Genomic DNA, 21,175 nt, shown 5'->3' with positions numbered 1-21,175 from the left:
CTCTACCCCGATATAACGCTGTCCTTGGGAGCCAAAAAATCTTATCGCATTATAGGTGAAATCACGTTATATCGAACTTGCTTTGATCCACTGGAGTGCACAGCCCCACCCTACTCCCAGAGCGCTGCTTTACTGCACTATAGCCGAATTTGTGTTATATCAGGTCACATTATATTGAGTTAGAGGTGTATTTCCAATTTTCAATATTAGTTTTCTCTCTAAGGAACTGGCAATCCAAATAACCACCAATGAAAGAATTCACTAGTTTTAGGACACCTGTTTAATTCATTATTTTCAAAGCAACTAAATGTGCATTTTCCAGCGTCAATAAGACCACAGAGATCTATTTACTGTTACGACATTCTAGAGGAGAATTTATTTCACTATATTTTGCAGAGAATGAACAAAACAAAAAGTTTGCACCACAATTATGTTCAACAGATGTTGCCACAAAGATGATAGCTCTATGATGTATATGATATGATTGCAGAATAAGATGCAGCAACTCATAAAACCCTCAGCTACGAGATGAACATGTCAAAGCAGTACTGTAAACCTAGACTGGTGTACAAACAGCTGTATGACCTACCACCACCAAATCACATGCAAACCTCCTCCACCTCTACCCTCTCTGGGGTCCAATGAAGTCAATGACTCCGATGAAAGTTTTACCTTCATTTTCCATCGAAACTGCAACCTGGGTTGTTAGTTACAAAGACTTTAGCAACAGCAGCACTGGAGCTGGCACAGAGAAGAGGGAGCCGCCCCAGATCCCAGGCAGTTACACAGCTCCCATTGCCCGCACCTGCAGCAACATCTGCAAGAGAAACGGGCGCGAGCAAAAATAAAAGCGGATCTCCGGGTCCCTTTGCTCGCGTACACCCGCCCGCACGGAGAGACAGACACGCTCCCGGGGTGAGCTGGCTGGCAGCTGCCACGGGAGGATTAGTTACCCAACAGCCACACCAAACAGGGAGATTGTAACGAAGCCAGCACAGAAGCCGCCCCAGCAAAGAGCGCAGGACGCGTTTCCTACACCAGGCTCCGGCAGCTCCAAGCGCCCCCCGCAATCATCCTGCCGCCCAGTGCCCAGCCACCGAGAACGGCTCCCCACGCCGGGGCGGCAGCTAGACGGGGCTCTGCCCCGGTCAGCACCCTCGTTCCCTGCCCCACCACCCTCGGAGCTCCCCAGATACACCCCGCCCTCCCCTCGGGTCTCCCAGCGCAGCTTCGTATTGCCCCGACCCCCTCCGCGCCCCGCCTTGTCCCCCGCCCCACCGCTCACCCGAAACGCCCCTGGCGCAAGCGACGGCTCCTCCGCCCCCCGGCACTTCACTGCTCGGGCTCCGTGCGGCGGCGGCACAGACGCATCCCCGCTCCCCGAGCGCTCGATCCACTTCCGCTACCCCTAGGGCCGGCAGCGGAAGGGCCGGTTGTGAAGACGGAGTTGTAGGCGCGCATGCGCCTCGGAGCTGCGGCCGCCGCCTCCCGCTGCTCCCCTAGGAGCGCGCCCCAAGATCAGCAGCGAGCGAGCGTGTGCGCGCCTCTGCCGCTCCCTGTCTCAGGAGCGGAGACTTGCTCCCCTCACGGGGCCGCTGGGCTCAGGGACCCTTCCGCAGCCAACGGTTCCGGCGCGCCCCGGGAAGCCGTGTGCTGCACGCTCCAACCCCGCCCACCTGGACCCCCCCAGCCCGCTTACAGCCCCCCCAGCCTCCCTTTTGACCCTCTTTCCCCGCCCTGACCCGAAACCGACCCCCCGCGGCTGCCCCCTAGCGGGCACAGACCCCCTCCCTACCTAGTAAGCGTTCCTGTCAATCGTGCCCCTAGCGCCGCCCACACCATCACACTCGGCATCTCCACGCTCTACTGCCCCCCCCGCCTTTAGTATCCCCACCCCAGCTGCTTGCACAGCCCCACCCACCTTGAGCCACCTCGCACCCCTGCCCGCACAGCCCCCGTGCCAGGTTCCACAGACACCCGCCCCTGACTGATGCACCTGCCCCCGCATTCTGCATGCTCCACCGCCTCCCCTTGGTCTTAGTGCTCTTGCTAACGTCCTTTTACCTGAGAAACCTGCCTTTCACAGTAGCCTGCCCCTGGAGGCAGAGGCATCACAGCACCTCAAGATCAGGCGTGATTCCAACAGGCTGATTGGGCCTTAGCTCTCCTTGCTACTGTATTGTGGTATCAGAGATGCTGGTCTTGAAACTGGGATTAGAGCATTTATGTGACAGTAGATAAGGAAGTTGAGAGATGGATGGTGCTCACCTCATTCATTAGTACTACAGTAGCATCAAGAGGCTCCAGCTGAGATCAAGCTCTTTTATATTAGACACAGTACAAACAGTGTGACAGTACCTATCCCAAACAGATTGTAATATATTCCTATTTTGAGACCTATTGATTAAAAAGTACTATATAACATTATACAGAGAAGGTAAGCATCATTATCCTCATTTTACAGAGGCACAGATTAAGTAACCTTGGGCAAGGTGTGTAATTTGGTGAGCATACCTTCTGCAAAAGGTTAATTTACCATGCTGCATGGGACTGCTTTTCAGAGACTGGCATCATATAAACCCCTATTCCTGTACCCTATTAATACACCTGACTGACATTGGTTATTTGGTCTTGAGTACATTTCATAACAATTCCAAGTGTCATCAAGCAATTGACTATGCAATTTATCAACAAACCAAATATTTTAATCCCAGCCCAGTGCCTCCACAAATCATCATTCCTCCCGGTTACTCAATCCCAACTAATTCTCCTCTGCTACTTTTATGATGTTCACTAAGACTGTCAGTCACAGCTTTTATGAAGGCCAATATCACACACTGAGCTGATGCTTTAGCATATCATATATGCTAGCTAGCTTTCATAGATTAGTATGCTTCCAACCACCTGAAAGAGGAATATTTGAGTATATTTAAAAAAAATAGAAAAAACTCTCATTTAAGATGTCTAACTCCAGGATATAATTTTCACTCTTAAAGGAAATAAAGATAACTCCCAACCCTTCCCACTAGGAAGGGAACCAAACACTAAAAATAGCCTCTTATTAGTAAGAGGCCATCCAGACTCCAACAACATGGAGAGCATACTTTGGGATGCCATTATAAGCGTTGAGCATCCAGAGTAGATCTTTTAAACACAATCATTCCTTTGGCGATAATGTTGTATTAAGTACATGATTGATCTTGAATGACAAAATACAAGTGTGATCTAGGCATGCTAATGCAGGCTTGACACTTGGTTTTTAAAGAAATGGAAAAGGATGGTCATACAAAGAATCTCATTGACAGCCTGTCAAACAAAGCTGAAGTGACAGGCTAATCAGTCTTCAGCAAGAGAAGAGGGAAACAAAAATCTGTCAGTTCATAAGTGCTGTTTACAGCAACCAAATTACAAAAGGTTAAAATTAAGCCTCATAACTCATTAGTATGGCTTTCTGAAGCCATCAGCTAGGCAAGATCAAATATTAAAAAGAAACAAAGCGTTTAAATCTGAGTATGTGTTTATATGTAGATATGCTTCTGACGGTTTGGGAGGGAAGTACACAAGTGTTGATTTAACTTACTATGAGATAAGAAAAAATATCTGCTTTCATGGGGGGAGGAGGAGGTGGAGTAGAACAGGTAAGTTAGTTGTTCCAAAGATATATAATGTATGATTTCAGGTTTTGCCCAAAGAGTTGCCATGACAGATGGTAGTCCATGCTGTCTGAGAGTGAGCCTGTAGAGTTTAGGGATGCCACTGCAAAGTATCCCAAAAAAAGATCATCATTGTAACAGTGGATCACCAACGTACAGATTTTAGTGACTTATCTGTAAAATTGTGTCCCACTTAGTTTCAGCTGGAAAAAGTGCAAGAATAGCAACACAGCTAAACATATCCTGCCCATTCTAATGCTTTTTACAGTGTCATATTTATTTCTTCTCATTGCTATGATCAGCATTTGTCAAGGAGCCACAATGAGCTAGACCAAAGAAGAACACAGAGCTAGCATAAATGGGAAACTAACTAGGATAATTCAGTTTATCAGATAAATTAAATGACAGGTTGTCCACTAAATGAGTCCTCATGCTACTACATTAATTTATGAAAGCTACTCCAACTGCTATTTTAGGGCAAAGTATGCAAGTTTACAGCAATTCTTAACATTTTTTCTTTAGCAAGGAAAGAGTCAGTGCAAGCCCTTTAGTTCTTGCCAATATTTACAGCCACATGCCACTTACACTTGCTTTCCAATATGACACTACAAAAAACAGTGTTTACATTTGTAAGCCATAGGACTTCAGCATTTGGGCCTAAACAACTTCAGTCTGACCTAAAGTATCTATTATTATTTGATGATCTCATCTGAATTATAAGCATTTCTTAAAAGAAATTGTGACTAGTTCTGTTTCCAACATCCCTACTCTTATCTACAGGGTTCTGCTCATTAAAAAAATCCTAGATAATACTAGTGTATCTCAATCCACTGCAGCAGTTTTTAGAAATTTTCTGACCCTAACATGAGCCTGATAAACCAAAGTGTCAGGACAGCCTTATTAGTTTCAGTTTGCACTCGAGAGCTATTTGGCAAACAGGACATTAAAAGCCTGAAGATAAATACCAGAAATCAGAATTAAAAATGGAAGTTAGTTTTTTTTTCTTTTTAAAACATCTTCACATTCATGGTCATCAGTCATATGCATACAAATACTACTCAGAAGTCTCACAATATAATAGAATACTAGTCTGAAAATCAAAGGAGTAATATTTTCTATTTTGTTTCAATTCCAACAGAATTATTAGAAGAATGAAAGTGATTAACTAACTAGAATATGAAAGGCAGAACCACAAGATATTCAAGCTCCACAACTAAAACTCTTGCAAAAAAAGACCACCACCAATAGGTATTTGAAAAATCTGATCTGAAACTAGAATCAGAACACTGATAGAAATAAAATTTGGGGGTATTTTATATTGATATTGCATTTCAAAAAAATTCTCATCTCAATTACATTTTGTTTAATAAATTCTGAAACACTTTCCCCTTTCCGTCTAGGTAAAAATCCAAATGACCCTTCCCCCTCCCCACAAAACCAACACTGAAACATCCTTTTAAAGATGGATTTGTTTAAATATTATTGACATTAGTAAGTTATTAGAATAAAGCTTGCCCAGGACTTTGTTTTACTCATGAGAAGTTGAAGTGTACAGAAGTTTTAAAATCCTGGAAAATATTTCAGATTATAAAAACTTAATTCTATACTCTAAAACATCCCTGGATTTTTTAAATGGTCTATAAACTAAGAGATGCCAAGAAAGAAGCCAAGGTCTGAGACACTGGTATCCAGTTTGGGGAAATGAAGGGAATGCCATTGGGTCCTCTCTTAAAGAAGTAAACCTTTAAAATTCATTTAAGTATGATAATTCAGGCTCCCCAAGCACCCTGTACCCTCCTACTTCATAAACTGGCTTTTTCAGGAGGAAAACATTCCCTCATAACAAGATAATCTCCTCCTGGTGGAAGGGATTGAAGAAAGTGAAAATCCAGTTTCATACTTCTCCCACATTGTAGAGGAGAGTAAAATCAAAGTGCTTATGCTACCAGAATCAAGTAGAGAAAGGTTGGTGCTACAGATCTCCATTTATAGCAATGCACATTTTGTAAGTGCATTGTGTCATTTGTAGAGCTTCCCCACCCCATCATATTATCTGACAGTTAACGAGGCAACCACTTCAGTTCAGTGGTTCTCAAACTTTTGTATTGGTGATCTCTTTCATATAGCAAGCCTCTGAGTGCGACCCCTGCCCCTTTATAAATTTAAAAAAAAACACATTTTTTATATTCCTATTATAAATGCTGGAGAAGTGGGGTTTACGGGTGGAGGTGGACAGTTCATGACCCCCATGTAATAACCTCATGATCCCCTGAAGCAGGGGTTCCCAACGCTGTGCCTGTGGGTGCCATGGCACATGCCGGGGCATTTATGTGCTTCCACCTACTGGCCACCGGACAAGCAGCCGCCGAAATACTGCCAAGAAGTGGCAACATCAAGAAGCATCACTGCTGAAACGCTGTCGATGCTGCTGCTTTTCGGCAGCATTTCGGCGGCAACGTTTCTTGACGTTGCCACTTCTCAGCGGCATTTCAGCAGCTGCTTGTCCGGTGGCCACAGTCCTTGGTCTGGCACCCACCACACAGAAAAGGTTGGGGACCACTGTGCCTGAAGGGTCATGACCCCTGGTTTGAGAACCCTTGGTGTATAGAATTCCCAGAACAGAAAAGGGTGCTAAGATGGAGTTAAGTTTGAGTATATGTACTAGCAACTTAAGAGTAAAGAGGTCCCAGGGATGTTTTAAAATTTTAAGTGAAGCCTTAATTATGATTTGGGGGGGGGGGGGGATGGGGATTTAAGTGAAACCTTAATGTAAGAAATGCACAACTGAGGTATCCAAGAAACCTTCGTTCTCCCCTATAATGACAATGAAATAACCATATACTTATGGTTCATTTCATGTAATCTGAGACCACCAACACTAAAATGCCTAATGTTTCTTTAAACATTAGACTGTTTCAATCTTTTCCTACTGTAGCATAATTATAAAGGTTTCAGACTCTAGCCTCTCAATTATCTGTCAGCAAGACAAGATTAATTAATTTTCTAACTTTATAATCAGGAAAGATGTCTAACCTTCTTCCATATTCATAATATTTTGCTCTCACATTCTTTCCCCCTAGCATCTTCTCTCTCTCCTGAAGATTTCATACAGGGCACACCACAGCTAATCCTCATCTTGGGCAGCTTGTGTTTTGGATTAGGTCAAAACCTGCACCAGAGTCTTTCTAGACCGCCTACTCTTCCCCTACATTAACACAAGTGAGGATCTTCAACTGTTGCTGGTATGTTCTCATCTTGAACGGGGGCAATTGAGTTCTCAAGTGCAGACTCTTCATAGAAGGTGAGTTTCCCTGTTGTACATAGGACTCTAACACCCATGATGGCACCCCTGTTCACACACACTAGCGGAGTGCCGTGGCCCTGCTCACAGAAGTAGCCAACAGAGCTAGCCAGGCCAGGAAGAAAAAGTGCATGTTATACACTATGCTGGAACAGAAGCTTAAATTGCACCATATGTCAAGCAGGATGCCCAGCTGAGACAGCCACAATGCCTTCTAGAGGTTGCCGCTACAGTATTACAACCACATCCATTCAACACCAACCATGGCTTAAAGCCATGATGCAGTACTAGTGCTGAGATGAAAGATAACTACCAGTTCGATAATGGAGTAAGATGTTCTATGGCTCATAGGAAAACCGTGATTGTTCCTTGAATTTAAAACAAAAGGAAAAAGAAGAGCACTCCAGCACAGAGTGTTATTAAAAGGTTTCAGCTACAGTATTGAAGTGTCTGTGGTAAAGCATAAAGACATTCCAGCAGTAAGGCTATGAAGCAAAATGAAAATAATTAGTGGTGGTAGAGCAGCTTAGTTTTAATCAAGTCCAAACTAAAATGCCAAGAATTTTACTCATGTTGCACATATTAAAAAGAGAAAGCCACCTGTCTCAACACTTCAGAAAATTCACAGGATTCCTGTTCTGATCTTGAAAATTGGGGTGAGGAGGATTTACATAATAAGTTAATGAATAGATCATTACCTACTTGTAAAATTTCAGCTCTGGGCAAAAATAAGCTAATTTCAGTGATGAGTTCTTAGAGGTGATGGGTTTGTTTCTATAAATTCATTCAGACTGAGCCAAAATTTTAATTTAGTGGAAACATGCTATAGTTTTCTTGGCAAAAGATTTATTCTAAACCTTTGTCTTGTAGGACAATTCACATTCTATTACAAAAAAGAATGACTACTTGCACAGAAATAGAAATCTATTCTTCCCCTTAGAGGTTCTTCCTCCCCTTTTAGAAGGAATCTATTTAAAAGTCAGATTTTAAGGTGGGTAGAGATAAGTGATTTCTGCAGCATGTTGCTATTGTCTTTGTTTCTATAAAAAGTACCCTCTAGAATAAAGGCCAGTAGCTTCAAGGTAACATGAAATGCTGACGTGGATGAAAGCAAGTTTTTATTTTTAATCTCTCTGCTAATATGGCTATGGAATTTGGCCAGGGAGAGGGCAAGGAATACGGCTATTATGTGTACACACACCCTTCTTTTGAAGTCTGCTAGCTCTCCTCGTTTACTGAAAATATTCTAGCATGTATTTGTGGCAGATACAAGGTCACATACTGCAATCCGTGTTATCAGTCGCATTTTTGCCTATCTTCAGCAAACCAGAAAGTGCAGGGAGCTGGGGGTTTTTAATTTAATTTCAAGAGTTAAAACTCATGCTTAATTACAAGTGAATTTGAATCCTCCCTACCAACTGGTAGCGGGAACATTCTATACAAATGCATAATTTCAACTGCATATTCTGAAGGAAGAAATTTGTTTTTCAGCAAAATATTCATCAATTTCCCATTGTCTGTTATAAGCCAGGATCAGGCAAGGTCCCTTAAGTCAGAATTAAAAAGGTGTTTCAGTTTCTAGATTTCAAAAATTGGCAATAAATATACAAATCTGGAAGAAGCTTGTTTCTTTTTATGTTTGCAGTTAACTTTTAAAGTCATCCAAATCAGAGATAATATTGATACGTTCTGGTCAATTTACAGATTTATGTTCAGATTTCAGAAGCTCATTTCTGGCATTGAATGTTTTTGTAGTACCCCTACAAAAATGGTCACTCATTTGATTTGCTGAAGTAGGAAATACTAACATGCAGAATGTTAAACATTTCTAGTTTTTGCAGTTGTTTGTGCTATATGGAAAGTCAGCCATCTAGGGAAGAGTCAGAACTCTCTCAGAATCGTGATGAGACCCAACCCTGAGCAGTGACTTAGATTAGTTACAAGATGCCCACTGCATATGCAGATGTCATAAAATCCCTGATGTAGTTTCCTAAAGTTGTAGGATAAGACTTCCATTTCAAGTTGAAGAAACTTCCAGTAGGCCCAGTGTGTATTAACAGTTTGTAAAAGTTGCAGAGCTTTTAAAATTTCACAGCTGAGTTGTGTTGTCTTAGCTCTTTAAATTAGTTGAAATCCATGATTGTGACAAGTCCTTCCATGTCCCCCACACAATTCTTTTAAGTTTTTTCTTCATTTGATCATTGGAGATGTGATGATTAAGAATCTACTATCCATAGTGTTTTTTACTGTTCTTATGTGAAGGTCCATTTTATTGGAAGCCAGAATCATGTTAGAGTTGCTGATAAGAAAGCTGGGTTTGCAGCAAGACAGGCTCTGATGTCATCAGTGAGCCTGTTTTCAAGTCACTGTACCTCTAGGCCTGAAGCATGTAGAACTGTGATAAAGAAATTTTAAAAAATGCAATATAAGGGGAAAAATTAAAGTTGTATTTAGTTACTGAATATTGTTAACAGTCTATATTATTATGGTCACCATTTTCACAAGACTATGAAATTTTGTACAAATTTGGTCTTGAGGTATCTTGAAAATTAATCTGCTGAATATCATTATCCTGTTAAAGTGTGTAGCCACACTATATGTGATGTTATAAGATTCTACTGTAGGATACAGAGGTTGACTTTCACCTCAGATGTGGTAATTTCTAATTCAAACAGCTTAATGAGACTAAATTGGGGAGGGCAAATAATATCAATCCAAGAATATTAAAGGAATTGGCACATGAAATTGCAAGCTCAATAGCAAGGATTTTTAAAGAATCTAAACTCGGGGCTCAGACCCTCTGACTGGAGAATTGCTAATATAAGTCCTATTTTTAAGTAAGTGATCCAGGAAACTACAGGCCTATTAGTTTAACCTCAATTGTATGTAAAGTCTTGGAACCAATTTTTAAAAAGAAAGTAGTCAAGGACAGAGGTGAACAGTAACTGGGAATAAAAGACAACATAATTTTACAAAAAACTTAGATCAGCCAGACCAACCTGGTCGCCTTTGAGAAGATAACTGACTTTAGACAAGGGAAGTGCAATAAATCTAATCTACTTGGATTTCAGTAAAGCATATGATACAATTCCACATGGGAAATTACCAGTTAAATTGGAGAAGATGGTGATTTACTACAGGGTATGGTGAGACAAAACCTTTGCTTTTAAGTTAGTAATAGGCAAGCAAATACCTCTTATTTTTCTTTGCAAAAATCCTGACTTTTATCCATCAATATGTGTAATCACTTAAATTCTTTGTTAGTACTTCTCTTATTGTTTTATCTTCACTAGTATGTTTGGATTAAGTTGTAAGGGAAACTATTTGGGATTGCAAAGATGGTGCATATCATTTTCCTTTGATGAAACAATGGACTTTCTGTGAGCTTGCATTGTTCAGTAGCATGCTGGACAGTACAAAAATGCACATTTTGGTAGACAAGGCTGGGATTAAAAATTTGCAATTGTCACTCTGCAGCTAAATTAATGAGTGACTGGTCAGTGCCCATGTACTTAGGTTAGAGAGAATTTGTGTGCTGAAGCCTGTGTGAGCAGGTCAGGAGCGGATGTTCTGACAGCAAGACAGTGTAAAAGGCACCCCAGGTTAGAGAATTAAGGGGACACAGCTGTTCAGTAGTCCAGATCGTACACTGGATAATGTCACAAATACTCAAAGGATCAGATATCTTATTTATCTTGTACTTGATACATTTTAAATTCATGTATTTTAGATTCATAGTGCTTTGAGTCAAGTGTTTATTTCTGGAACAATGGAAAGCTAATGATTTATCAGATTTAGTTTGAATTAACAAGAGTTTTCTGATATTTCTGTTGGAAAACTAGTTAACCTTCTGACTTCCTTAAATGAATTGCAGTGATCACATACACACCTAGTGGAAGACCTCATATAACCGTAGCATAAGACTACCACTACCAGTTGACTGGTACTACAGCAAGCGTATACACCTCCCTTTCCTTTGGCCTCTCAGGGTATGTCTACCCTGCAGCTAGGAATGAGCCTCTCAGCCCAAGTACACTGACTCACTATGGACATTGGGCTTGAGTTCAGGATCTCAAACCCACCCAATCCCTTAGGTTTGAGAGCTTGAGCTGCAACATGCACACTGGTATTTTTAGTGCCATAGCTTGAGCTCTGCTAACATGAGTCTACCCAGGCTGTGTAAGTTCACCCCGACCCCTGAGGGGTGTTTTACTGTGTAGAACTATAAGAAGTTCCACTGCTTTGCATCCCTGGAATGGGGATGAGGAGGTGGAGAAGAGATCTGGTATAACATGTGCATGGGAGATAGTGGGACATCCCGGTTCTTATGAAAAGACTATGCTAATAGCAGCATTGCCAACTCTTGAGATTTTAATCACAAGTCTTGCAATAATTGGTATATTTCTGAAACAGCCAGTTCATGGACTCATGTGATTGGGGAGCAGGGAGGGGAATCTCAGTGTTCATTATAGAATTCTAGCCCTTGTAGCTGGGAGAAAAGCTTGAAAATGTGAACTGTAAAGGCTCAACAACCAGGCTGCAAATAAAGAGAGAGACCCAAATTCTTTTTCCAAGTCTCATGATTGAGTTTTTGGAATTGGCAAGATACAAACTCCGGCATGTATCTATCTTGTTTGGTAGGAATTTATCACTAGGATTAGCAGACAAATTCAGTCTAATTGAACATTTTCTGCTGCCTAGTTATTTGTTTATATTGCAGTAGAATTCCAGGACCTCAACTGGAATTGTGGCCTTATTGTGCTAGGCACTGTGCAAATTCCTAGAAGACTACAGTTTCTTCTGGAGAATCAAGAGTAGTGAAAGGAAAATATGTTGTGCATCTGAGGTTTGTGATCAAAATAGCTTGGTAGCAACAGTTGAATATTTAATAAGTAGTGCTGAGGTAAATTCACTTAGTGCTGGTTACAGCTCTTGGACACAGTTTCATTCAAACTCCCTGGTTTTAGCTTAATTCTAGTGTTTTTTGATTAACATTCATATTTGTAACAAGTTCTTGAGATAGGTCTCCTCATAATGAACCACCCTGGTTTTATCTAGCAACTTTTTATTGTGGCTGGGTGGGGGGAGGGATCTTAGATTAAGATGTATTATAATATGGATGGATAAACTAGCTATAAGTCAAAGTTTGTACATCACAGATATCTAGTGAAGAAACAAGAGTGCTATTACAGATTAAAGCAACAGGGTTTTTCTATATTTTGAAATCTTAACTTCTCGTTTGTAGTCTTTTTTGTACACCCAATGTTTGTATAATTATGTTAATATATGAGTCATCTACATAGACTTAGTATTTGGTTAAGTTGACTTCATTAAGTTTCGTGTTACTGTTGCCTATTATTTAGCTTACTACAGTCACATTCAGCCATGATTTTAGTGATACTGACGTAAGTGAATGACATGACAATGCATCATTGGTGAGATGTCATCTGTCATTGGTATTGTCAAGTTCCTAAAAGAAAATTCATTTATACAGGGAATATGCAATTTTCTGTTGTCAATCTAAACTTGACTAGAATTCTATCATGCACCATGTCAACTTACAAACTCTGTACTTCTGTTTCATAGAGTTAAAGGTCAGAAGGGATAATCAAATCTGACCCTGTGTCTATCATATGCCACTAAGTTTCACCAGATAATCTGATATGAACCCCAAAGACTTCTGGGACTGAAATGCTTTGGTCTAACTGAAGACTGAACTGGTGTGCCATGGACAGAGAACAGGAAAGACCAAGGTACTACACCAATGTCTGAGGTCCCTGCAATAGTGACATTTGCCTAGGTGATCCAGCAGGCAAACTATGCCCCATACAACACAGGAAGGTGAAAAAATACAAGGTCTCTGGCAATGTGACCTGGGGGAAATTCCTTCCCAACCCCAAATCAAGCTATTAGCATGACCTTGAGCATGTGAGCAAGAAACCCCAGCCAGACATTCTAGAAACAGGATTCTCTGTACCACTTCAGGGCAGGGCCAGACTAGGAATGGACAATGTAGGCATGTGCCAAGGGCCAATTCACTGGAGAGGCCTCAGAGGGTTTACCAACCTGAGTGTTGCCGAGACCCCATGCTTAAGTTTTGTTTTAACCAATTGTACATCTAGGAAAGATTCCTTCCTGACCCCCACAGGTGACTTGCTAAAGCCCTGAAGCATAAGATTTGGTTAGTCATTGTCTCAAATCCCCCAGGCTGCTAGAAAAGACACAACCCTTAGAATCACTGTCCATTTTAGTGTAGTGCATTGTTTTATGACAAACCATTTGCTGTTTTATTTGAACAAATGCAGGGATTTGAACAGCAAACACATTTTTGTAAATCGTTGAGGATGCTAAACAAGCTTCACTTGCCAGTAGTTTTGGATGGCAGCCTAATTGTCAGAAATGCTGAACATCCTCAACTCTCATTTACTTCACTGGGGATTGCAGGTGCTCAAATACAGGGCTGGCTTTAGGAAGCACGGGGCCCAATTCAAACATTTTCGGTGGGGCCCTGGCAGCGATGACTAAAAAACCCCCAAAACCTGTCATTTCTTTCATGTATTATTTGCTTCCCATAACTATATAAATAATACAATTATATATTATATACATTGCATCATATATGCTGTTGATTGCTTATTAATGACCATCATTTCACATGTGTGGGTCCCTGCCACTCCCTGCAGGTGTGCACATGTGAGTCCCAGCTGCTCCCTGCCCCCTTCATTGAAGCAGGTGTGCAGGGTTACTGCCCTGGGAACTGCAGGGCAGCAGTGGACAGGAGGCTGGTTGGAGGCAGGGCAGGGGCTGACTGGAGGTAGGGTCTAGCTGCAGGTAGGGCAAGGGGTATAGGGTTGGCTGGAGACAGCGGGGTGTGGGGTGGGCTGGCTTCAGGCAGGGCCGCAGGGGGATGCAGCAGGGGTTGGGAGGGCTGGAGACAACGGAGTGCAGAACTCTCTGGTTTCAGGCAGGGGAGTGCAGCGGGGTTGGCTAGAGACAGGGCAGGGGGTTTGGGGCTGGGTGTGCAGGGCTGGTGCAGGCAGGGCTGTGGGGGGGGGCTGGCTGGCTAGCTTTGAGCAGGGCCACAGGGGTGTGTGGAGGGGTTCTGAGACAGGCAGGGGGTTGCAGGGCTGGCTGTGGCACCAGGTGCAGAGCTGCTGCAGCGGGGGGGCAGCTGTGTGCGGCAGGCAGGGGTGCAAGCAGAGCAGCTGAGCCCCGCTTTAAATATCCCCCAAGCCTCCCATTATCCCAGGGCCCTGGGGGTTATTTAAAGGGCCCAGAGCTCCCCTGCTTCTACCCCACCCTGGACCTTTTAAACAGCCGCGGGAGCCCTGGAGAATACATGGGGGGCTGCGGGGCTCCGGCAGCTATTTAAAGGACAGGGTGGCAGACACAGTTGGAGCCCTGGCCTTTAAATAGCCCCCGGAGCCCCCTACCGCTATCCCAGGGCTTTGGGAGCTATTTAAAGGGCCCAGAGCTCCAGCTGGCGCTGCGAGGCAGCTTTGCCGCACTCCGGCCGGGGCTCCAGCCGGCGCTGCGGGGCAGCTTTGCCGCGCTCCAGCCGGGGCTGTGGGGCAGCGTGTCACTCTCTGGTGTGGGGCTCCAGCCCGGAGAGCGGAGCTGCGGGGCTTGCCATGCTCTGGCCAGAGCTCCAGTGGGGAGAGCAGGGCTGTGGGGCAGCCACGCTCTCAGCCGCGCTCTGGTCAGGGGAGCGGGCCATGGAAGACCTTGGAGCAGACCTCAGCCGGCAGTAAGGAAAAAAAATTGAGGCCTAAGGCGCGGGGCCTGATTCCAGGGAATCGGCTGAATCGGCCTAAAGCCAGCCCTGCTCCTATTGAGTTTCACAACTCCCCCCACAAGATGGTCATTTATTCCCCATTTCCTTACAGGAATGCTGGAAGTGGTCCTTAATTTGTTCACTTAAAATGTGTATTTGAAGGGGTAGCATGTCAGGTGCTTACTGTAAGGCATTTGAGATGTGGCTTGAATGTCAACTCCTAATACACAGGAAGATGAATCAGCAAAAGAGTTTATCCTAGATGGAAAACAATTAAGTTTTATTTGATACTAGTGAGCACAATTCGAGAAGGAAATAAATTATTTTGGGCAAGAATACATATCTTCATATGTTTTATACAGCACTTGGTACAATGGGGCCCTGATCCTGAGGTGCCTCTGTTGTACCATAATATTTTTATACTATTAAATGCAGAATTCCATATTTAGTGCAGTTTTCAGGTAATTTAGCTTCTGAAGCACAACAATTCATGTAACTGAGGGATTACAACTCAAACATTATCTGAATAAATTTGGAATTAGCATAACGTGACTGATGGAACACGTGGACTACCACTCTCTATTGGCAGATACATATTTTCTAAGGAAATTCAGTGAGCAGCAAACAACTCAGTTATGGCAAAAATTACATAGGCCTCAAAGTGAGTCTAAATGAAAATATAATATGCCTTCAGTTTCATAGCACTTTGACACCACAGGGAAATGTAGCCACATATTGGATGAAGGACAGCAACCAATTAGTGCATATCATGCTTCACATCAATGAAGGGAGGGGAGTAGGGAAAGGTTTTAGCTTGAAACATGAGGCAAACTTCTGTTTGAAACAAAGTCTTGGTAACTTTATTATACACAGCAGGCAGCACTGTCAAGAGGTCACTTAAAAATAGTGCTGCCGATGAATTGCAGTTAACTCACAGGATTAATTCAAAAAATTAATCACGATCAATCACAGTTTTAATCACACTTAAATAGAGTACCAATTGAAATTTATTCAATATTTTGGATTTTCTCTACATTTTCATATATTGTATTCTGTGTTGTAATTAAAATCAGACTGTATATTTTTATTACAAATATTTGTACTGTAAAAATATTTTTCAATTCATCTCAAAAGTACTGTTGTGCAATCTGTTGTGAAAATGCAACTTACAAATGTAGATTTTTTGTTTTGTTTGAGTGCAGTTACGTAACAATGTAAAACTTCAGAGCCTACAAGTCCGTTCAGTCCTACTTGTTCAGCCAAACAAGTTTGTTTACGCTGACAGGAGATAATGCTGTCCTCTTATTTACAATGTCATCAGGAAGTGAAAACAGGTATTTGCATGGTAGTTTTGTTGCTGGCATTGCAAGGTATTTAAGTGCCAGACAAGCTCAATGTTCCTATGCCCCTTCATACTTCAGCCACCATTCTAGAGGACATGCTTCCATGCTGATGACACTCATTAAAAAAAGAATGTGTTAATTAAATTTGTGACTGAACTCCTTGGGGGAGAATTGTATGTCCCTTGTTCTGTTTTACCCACATTCTGCCATATATTCAGTGATGAGCTCCCAAAGTTCTAATTACCAGTTCCCTACCAGGTCCTCACTGGCACTTCAGTGGCGGGGGGCGGGGGGTGTTCACTCGCTCCAAGATTTCAGTGGCAGGTCCTTCACCCAGAGCAAGTGAAGACACGCCTCTGAAGACCTGGTATGGAACCACGTGATGAGGTACAAGTCCCACATGCCCTTCTGTCCCCCCCATCTGACCCCAACCCACATCCTGCCCCCTCAGAACCCACAGCCCATCAATCCCCCCCTGCTCCTTGTCCCCTGACCACCCCCTCCTGAGACCCCGCACCCTACCTTCCCCCCAGGACCCCACCCCTACCCAACTCTCCCTACTCACTGTCCCCCGACCCCATCCATCACCACCCCAAAAGACTCCCAGAACTCCCATGCCTACCAAACCTCCTGGGTCCCTGTCCCCTGACTGCCCCCCCCAGAACCTCTACCCTCTCCAACCGGCCCCTGCCCCTTATCCTACCCCTCCTCCTAGTCCCAGCCCAGCCCCCTTACCATGCTGCTCTGTGAGATGGGGACAGAAGCAGGGGAAGGGCTGGGGGACCCTGCCGAGCTGGGAGCTCAGGTGGGCCGGACAGGGTGGTCCCACAGGCTGGATGTGGCCCGTGGACCAGAGTTTGCTCACCTGCCGGCCCCTTAAATTTAGAAGGGGGTGTTGAATCAGTTATTAAACAACCGGTTCTTGCAAACCGGTGCAAACCAGCTCACCACTGCATATATTTCATGTTATAGCAGTCTTGGATGATGACCCAGCACATGTTGTTCGTTTAAAGAACACTTTCACTGCAGATCTGACAAAAACACGAAGATACCAATGTGAGATTTCTAAAAATAGCTACTGCACTTGACCCAAAGTTTAAGAATCTGAAGTGCCTTCCAAAATCTGAGAGAGATGAGATGTGGAGCATGCTTTCAGAAGTCTTCAAGGAGCAACACTCCAATGCAGAAACTACAGAATCTTAACCACCAAAAAAGAAAAAAAATCAACCTTCTGCTGGTGGTATCTGATTCAAAATGAAAATGAACATGTGTTGGTTGCACTGCTTGGATTGTTATCGAGCAGAACCCATCATCAGCATGGATGCATGTCCCCTGGAATGGTATTTGAAGGATGAAGGGACATATGAATCATTAGTGTATCTGGCACAAATATCTTGCAACACCATTTACAACAGCACCATGAGAACACCTGTTCTCTCAGGTGATATTTTGAACAAGAAGTGGGCAGCATTATCTCCTGTGAATGTAAACAAACTTGTTTGTCTGAATAGAAAACATCCAAAAATATTTAAATAAATGACATTATGTTTAACAGTGTGATTAATCATGATTATTTTTTTTAATCACTTGACAGTCCTACTTTAAATGTCATTCTTGCAGAGTTTACAAGCAAATACTAGTAACTGCATTAGCATTTTTAAAATAAACTTAGTTTGATGCTGGCGTTCTCTCTGAAATAAGAGACCTTTTTATTGAACTGTATAGTTTTTTTAATGCATTCCTAATAAAGGACTAAGTCACTAGAAGTAGCCACTGCTTTGCAGAGCATTTCACTGCACTAAAAGAACACACCTCTAGTACAGACAGCCTTGTCTTTGTTCTTCTGCAGACTAAAGACTGAGAAAGTCCAAGGTTTTAATCCCTCTTATTTTATTTGATTGTCATTGGTGGTACTTTGGATTGTTGGAGAGATGGTCTTACATGCTTTTACCACCACTACTGTCATGTTGCTGAAGATAAGAGATTTGACCTTCCAGTGCTCAGCTATTAATTTAAAAGCAACTATATGGGGCCAGCACCTGCCTCCCAACATACATTAATAGCCATAGAAGATGAGAACAGAACTGTGGCTTCTGGATTTTCTGCTCAAGTCATATCATTTCCAGTTGGAGGTTTGCTCATGTGTGTGTTGGGGAGGGGAGAAGGTGGGAGTTAATTTCAATGAGATTTGATCTCAACTCCTGGCTGACAGCTATTTCCACACTATCTGCCAGGAGATTCCCCACCTTAGGCCACGTGTCCCAGTCAGACTCCTTGGCTTCATCCTTATGGTAATTCCTAGTCAGAACAGAGCTCTGGACTCTTTCCTGAGTAAAGAAGGTAGAGGTGGACTCCTGCAGAATTCTTAAATTGCCACCCTTAAGGAGACACGTGGTGCTTACCATTTGTTAGGCCTCTGTGTCCAAAGCCCAGGTGAATCATATGCAGGTACATCCAGGATGTGTTACAAGAAATGGTGATAAACATGGTGTTGAACTTAAGTATGTTATATTTTACACACACCCACCCACCATAACTCTAACTCTGCTTGGCCTATAAATAAGCATTCTTATCTATTGTATTTAATAATTAAGGGTCTCATTCTCTGTTGCCCCGTTGTTTTCATGTGATCAGATTAATAGATTTTAAAGTAAAAAAGGATAGTTTTAAATCTAATCTGATCTCCTGTACAACAGGCCAAACAGCCTCACTCAGTAATTTTGCATCAAGTCAATAACTTTTGCTTGAGCCATAGTAGCTCTCTCAGAAAGTTATCCAGTCATGATTTAAATGGGTTAAAGAGTCATCTGCAATCAGAAATTTCTTTTCCTTGTAGGCACTTGTGGATCAGAGACTTGGTTTTCAGCATTATGCTATAGAAGATGTTGGCTAGCACTTTTGGGAAAAATGCAAGACAAAGGACAATGAGATGAACAATGACATCTAATGGGATGGTGGTGGGCTGTGCTCTAGTCTAAGTGACCTGCAAGTAGCACATGATCTGAAGGTTACAGATGCCTTCACAGGTATATGTTGGTACAGATATAAATGCCTGGTTCCAATTCAATACTTTCAGAAGGAACTCACATGAAGAGTGAGAGTTTATATTGCCTATGAAGAAGTGCTAGTCACTCAGTGTGGGGGAAGTTCACCAAACCAGCTAGCAATCAACTGTGTCAAAGACATGCCTATTGTCAAATCAATGAGAGCAAGTTTTTCCTTTGGATTACCAAATTATGTCCAGCCCTGCCAATTGTTCCATATAGGCTGATGTCTGCACAGAACTCCTTGTTAGAATCAAGGCATAAATGCAGAAGTTCATACATAGAGTGTATATACTTGAATTATCACATGACAAAGATAATATTAGCTAACCAAAAAGAAATGTATTGAATGTGGCTTATCTGGAATGTAAGTGACCCTGCTAATAAACTGTTGCATACTTTTTTTTTTTGATCAAGACAGGTTCATGAATGTCAATTACAGTTAGGCCTCAGGACAGTTAAAGGACTGAGATCACATAACTTCAATGCTTCATAAATATCCCATTTACTCTGCATGTAATTGCTAGTTACCTGCGTTAGCAGTTTTCAACACAATGGTTCTCCCATTTTCCTTAATGGAAGTCAGATGCTCTTTTTTCCTAGCTAACATCAGTTTGAAAAAGCCTGTGGTTTCCTCCTGTGACAGTGTTTTGTCTGGCTTCTGCAATAGCAAGTATAAATTTACAGCAGTGTTTTGGAAATGGATAACCTTGGAATACTCTAATGCTAATTTATAGGGCTGGATAATATAATCAAATCAGAAATGAGGTAATATTTTGTCTTGCTAGATAAATTGAAAAATTAGTTCTTTGAGAAGAGCACATTAAAAACCCCTGCAAATACCCCATGAAGTAAAGTGGCATAAATTATTTCTATTGTATTTATTCAAGAGTATGGAGGTTTTTAAAACAGCACCTCGAATTTAAGGTTTTTAAACTAGACAATTTTTTCTTGTCAAGCTTATTAGATACTGTGACTATCAGCAGGGGGCAAAATGAATTTTTCTAAAATTTACCTACTTAAACTGGTTTGGAACAGGATTAGCCTACAATATTATTAAAACCACACATCTGTAGATTCTTCTTATTCACTGCAGAAGTGAATAAGCACCACTGGTTCATGGTGGTTTTCAGATGCTATTTTGGGACTACTAACAGTTATCCCTGAAGCTAAAGTCAGTTTCTTATACCAAGCTGTCTCCAAACCCACATTCGGGTGCATATGTTTCCCCTAAAGTTTATAGTCTTTCCTCTGGGATCTTCAGATTTCCTGCATAGATTATATGTACTCCTCACTGATAAAAAATAAACCCTGAGGAAGAATTAACTTGTATTATAATACATTACTTGGACTGTCACAGGTTGGTTTGGCATGCCAGGAAACAGTGCAGGATCAGTTTTAACAGTATTACAATTATCAGTAGCAACTAACCTCACTTTCCAAGGAACCTAATCTCAGTCATTCTTTAAGAATTCAGGGTGTAACATAAAAGAAGTGTTCTTTAAAGATATTTGTACAAGAAATAGCAATTGTTTTGTATCAAAGTGGATAAGAGGCTTGTTTAAACAGCGTTATGTCCTAATCACAACTGCAAACACAAGTCACTTAATTCTCAAAGAACCTCTCATATGTACCCATAATATGCATGTTTTCATGCATTTTCTACCAAGTCCATCAACAGACCTTGTTGATTTATTATGCATGACAGCATTTAACAAAGTTTAAATAAGAAAGCAGCAACCAAATTCATTCATTAATTTCTTAGTTACCTACTTAGAAAAGACTAATGCTATTTGGTTAGTCAAAGCTATGATTATGATAAATAGTCCTGACGTATTTAAATACATTAGGCAATTGGGCAGCAAAAAAAGTGGATGGATTATTGAAGATGGGGCAACTCTAGGGATTTTGCCGCCCCAAGCACAGCAAAGCTATGGGACCCTTGCGGCGACCGGCAGAGCGCCCCCCGCAGCTTGCTGCCCCAAGCACGCGCTTGGCGTGCTGGGGCCTGGAGCCGCCTCTGATTGAAGACCATGAACAGAATAATTGAGACACTTGAT

The 21,175-nt window shown here is 42.2% G+C and overlaps 1 protein-coding gene and 1 long non-coding RNA gene across 5 annotated transcripts in view; one reads left to right on the top strand and one right to left on the bottom strand.

Annotated features, from left to right (window-relative positions):
* Window positions 1-1,509, bottom strand: part of ATP2C1 (ATPase secretory pathway Ca2+ transporting 1) — an 86,693-nt gene extending 85,184 nt beyond the window's left edge. For 2 of the 4 annotated variants that reach the window (XM_032774918.2, XM_032774923.2), the window contains exons 1-2: window positions 1,286-1,443; window positions 673-817 (exon numbers count right to left, since the gene is read on the bottom strand). In XM_032774918.2, coding sequence (XP_032630809.1) covers window positions 673-678 — 6 coding nt within the window. In that variant the 5' untranslated portion in view covers window positions 679-817; window positions 1,286-1,443. Of the gene's footprint in view, window positions 1-672; window positions 818-1,285 lie in introns of all 4 variants that reach the window. The other 2 variants (XM_032774922.2, XM_032774920.2) reach the window with 2 other exon arrangements.
* Window positions 830-19,928, top strand: LOC116821593 (uncharacterized). Its single transcript, XR_004372958.2, has 4 exons — window positions 830-1,147; window positions 6,734-6,954; window positions 12,599-12,707; window positions 18,908-19,928. It is a non-coding gene; the product is annotated as an uncharacterized LOC116821593 (long non-coding RNA).
* The last annotated feature ends 1,247 nt before the right edge of the window (window positions 19,929-21,175 follow it).

The sequence above is a fragment of the Chelonoidis abingdonii genome, chromosome 2, assembly GCF_003597395.2.
Source record: "Chelonoidis abingdonii isolate Lonesome George chromosome 2, CheloAbing_2.0, whole genome shotgun sequence".
Lineage (NCBI taxonomy): Eukaryota > Metazoa > Chordata > Testudines > Testudinidae > Chelonoidis > Chelonoidis abingdonii.
The sequence above is the reverse complement of the archived record's forward strand: the minus strand, read 5'-3'. Positions and strand labels throughout refer to the sequence as shown.